The 3,335-nt window shown below is 45.8% G+C and overlaps 1 protein-coding gene across 1 annotated transcript; it reads right to left on the bottom strand.

Annotated features, from left to right (window-relative positions):
- Positions 1 to 427: 427 nt before the first annotated feature.
- Positions 428 to 1,366, bottom strand: LOC102027209 (olfactory receptor 13A1-like). The gene has a single exon (XM_005407709.1). The coding sequence runs from the start codon at positions 1,364 to 1,366 to the stop codon at positions 428 to 430; it is 939 nt and encodes a 312-aa protein (XP_005407766.1).
- Between the last annotated feature and the right edge of the window lie 1,969 nt (positions 1,367 to 3,335).

A 3,335-nucleotide genomic window follows, 5' to 3' on the forward strand; every position in this document is an offset into this window, starting at 1 on the left:
TGAATTTCATAAAATGGTCATTACCATCCGATGTATGGATGTGGGATAGCAAGACACAGATGCTACCCAAGCTTTATTTTGACCTGGAGCTTGGGTCCAGGCCAGGGTGCAATGGCACCTAAGCAAGTGCAGAGTCAAGAATAGCCAGGCTCCTGAGATTGACAGTGATGAAAGTCTTATGTCTCCTTGAATGGAAGAAGATATTTGTGAGGACCTGTGCTGCTGCTTCTGTGGGTCAGAAATTTATCATATGCACAAGATCTGCATAGTCCAAATGAAATAACTCATATAGTAGAGGCTAAAGCAAGTGTTCAACTTCCATGTCCAAGGGTGATTTTGCTGAAACAGTGACAGTCAGGTCTCATTTCTACAAATCTCTCAGGAGGTCAGACAGGGAGGATCCCTGGTTCCATAACAGCCTGCGCAGCTACACCTGATGTCTGGAGAAAGGCAAGAGTCTCCACAGGGCGTGCCTCACCTCTTGGTTCCTGAGAGTGTAGATGAGGGGGTTCAAGGCCGGGCTCAGTGCTGAGTACAGCACTCCAGACACTTTGTTCCTCTCTGGGCTGTAACTGGAGGCAGGGCTGATGTAGGCACAGAATACAGATGAATAGAGCACCGAGACCACAAGGAGGTGAGAGGAGCAGGTGGAGAAGGCCTTTCGCCTCCCTTCAGCTGAACGCATGCGCAAGATGCTGGACACGATGCAACCATAGGACAGCAGGGTGAGCAGGAAGTTGAGGCATCCATAGAAGGCATCAGCCAGGAGCGTCATGATGCTATTCACATGTGTGGGGCTGCAAGACAGCAGCAGAAGAGGGGGGATTTCACAGAAAAAGTGGGTGATGACCCTGGGGCCACAGAATGACAACCGTGTCATCAGACCCGTGTGGACAGAGGTATTCAAGGCACAGATGCCCCACACACCTATGGCCAGGGCCCCACATAGGCGAGGGCTCATCCTGGAGCTGTAGTGCAGAGGAAAGCAGATGGCCACGTAGCGGTCATAGGCCATGACTGTGAGCAGCAACAGCTCAGAGGATAGTGACCAGATGAGGAAGAAGAGCTGGGCCATGCATCCCTGGAAGGAGATGGTGTTTTCTGGTGATACTAGGCCAACCAGCACCTTGGGCAGCACAGAGGAGGTGCAGACAATATCCATGGTGGCCAAGTTGCACAGAAAAAAGTACATGGGGCTATGCAGACTGTTAGTGAGGCTGACCAAAACAATAATCACAGCATTACCTGTCAGTGCCACAGCATAAAGAGACAGGAAGGAGCCAAGCAGGAGTAGTCTTAGCCCAGTGTGCTCCGAGAACCCCTCCAGTACAAACTCTGTCACCAGTGTCTGGTTGGGGTTTGCCATCAAGATGGGACAGCCCCAGGTCACACCCACTCCTGTTTGTAGGTCTCTGAAAAGCAATTGCAGATCTTGAATTTCAGACTCAGTTTTCCACACCGATATTCATCTTAAAACTTTTCCTGTGAGAAAGGGAAAGAGTGAACTTATTTCCTTCATGGGACCCAATTAGACCTTTCTGAAAATCACATGTCTTTCATTTACTTTTCATTTTCCACCGGGAAATGTTTCATCCTGTTATTTGTATTTGAAGGAGCAATTACACCTTTCCTACCATTCCACATGTGTAATTCAATTGCAGCATATCTCACCCAAGAGTTGCTTGGTCTTTATTTCTCTTTTATCTGTCACTGCTTCGCTCTGCAAAGGTGCCATGGAGACATGTCAGGGTCCCTCATCTATAAATCAGGGGATCTCCATGGCATTGTTACACATTGGTTGACATACGCTGATAGCCTCTTATAACTTCCTTGAGGTCTGGCTCCTCAGTCACTGCTACTTTTTCTGCTAGTTTGAGTGGGGCTCTGCTTTAGGTTCTCGCTCCTCTGTATGTGATTCCCACAGCAGAGTTTGCACACCTTTTCTTACACTTGCTCACTGTGATATCACTACTCCTGTGGTTGGCCTGCCTCAATCTGAGCTTTTTTATGTGTATTACCACAGCGGGCCTCCCTCTGAACCCCAGGCCTCTGAACCCACATACTTCTATGGCTTTTGTGCCTTGACAAACTATAGAGAGTTCCACCTCAGCACTCCCACAGTGGGACTCATTGCTGTTCACTAAATCTGTTTCTTGTGTGATTTTAATTGCAGTATAGGGCAGCTCACCCAATTTTAGCATCTAATATGTTGGGAGGATTGGAGGAGGGTTCTACCTCTCTTAATCATTGTCATATTTTTAGCTCCTGGCCATAGTAGATTCCTACAAAATATCTGTTCTATGAGCCAGTGATGGTCTTTTCCACCATCTTACCTCTCATCCAATGATCATTGAAACCTGCAAGTAAAGTTTCCTAAATATTACTTACAAATTCTCACATTTCATTTCCTGAACAGGTTTACCATTTCATTCACTCTGTCATTTCCAAAGTAGTCAGTTCATCCTTCTAGGACATTTGCATGTTTTCTCCACTGAGGCTGGGGTAAACACCATTGTGATGGTTAAATAATTAATTATTAATGGTAGGGAATTCCCAGATGAATTGAATCAAGATGGTTCTGGATGTGGAAGACCCACTTTAAGGAGAACTGTTAGAATGGTATAAAAGGAAAACATGAGGGAAGGATTTCCTTGGAAGAGCTTCACTGTAGCTGATTTTCCTTGGAGGAGCTTCAGCTATTCTCTCTGGAGGAGCTCCAGTGTTTGCCTTCACCTATGGTGTCCTCTCTTGGTTTTCAGAACAGATTCTTCAGCTTCTGGCACCGACATTTTGGCCTGCCAGTACAGACTTTAGCTTCTAGCACTGACCCTCCAAGCTCCTGGTGGAGATCCTTTGGTCTTCCACTGTAGATCCTCAGGCCTCCTGATACAAACTCATATTGGACATTGCTATGGGCTCCAGACCTTCACCAGGATCTTTCAGATCTCTATCACATGGGCAGGTCTTTTGCACTTTTCTACATTCGATTTTGTGGATAGCCATTGTAGGTCAATATTGTAAAGTTCTGTGTCCTGTATCAAGTTTGATTCAGAGTGTGCACAATCTTTTGAGATTTGCCCTAGGCCTTCAAGCTCTTGTAAGCACTAATACAGCCATAAAACAGAAAACTTGATAGTAGAATTCCATTTCGTACTCCAAGCTGATTATGCCTGTCAAATTAGTCAGCAGCCATCCTTGGCAATGGTGAGTACTGGAGCTCCTCCAAAGTGTTCTAAAATTTTTCAGGTGCACTACTGATTGACAGGACTGAAGTGGCCTTTCTTGAAGAATTTCTTCCTAAAATTTTTCTATATCCACAGTCTCCTAATTTGTGA

The sequence above is a fragment of the Chinchilla lanigera genome, unplaced genomic scaffold (genome assembly GCF_000276665.1).
Source record: "Chinchilla lanigera isolate Chin_1 unplaced genomic scaffold, ChiLan1.0 scaffold00106, whole genome shotgun sequence".
Classification (NCBI taxonomy): domain Eukaryota; kingdom Metazoa; phylum Chordata; class Mammalia; order Rodentia; family Chinchillidae; genus Chinchilla; species Chinchilla lanigera.

Excerpts from the sequence above, each read along its gene's own strand:
- LOC102027209 (XM_005407709.1), bottom strand. The coding sequence starts at position 1,366 with ATGGCAAACCCCAACCAGACACTGGTGACAGAGTTTGTACTGGAGGGG.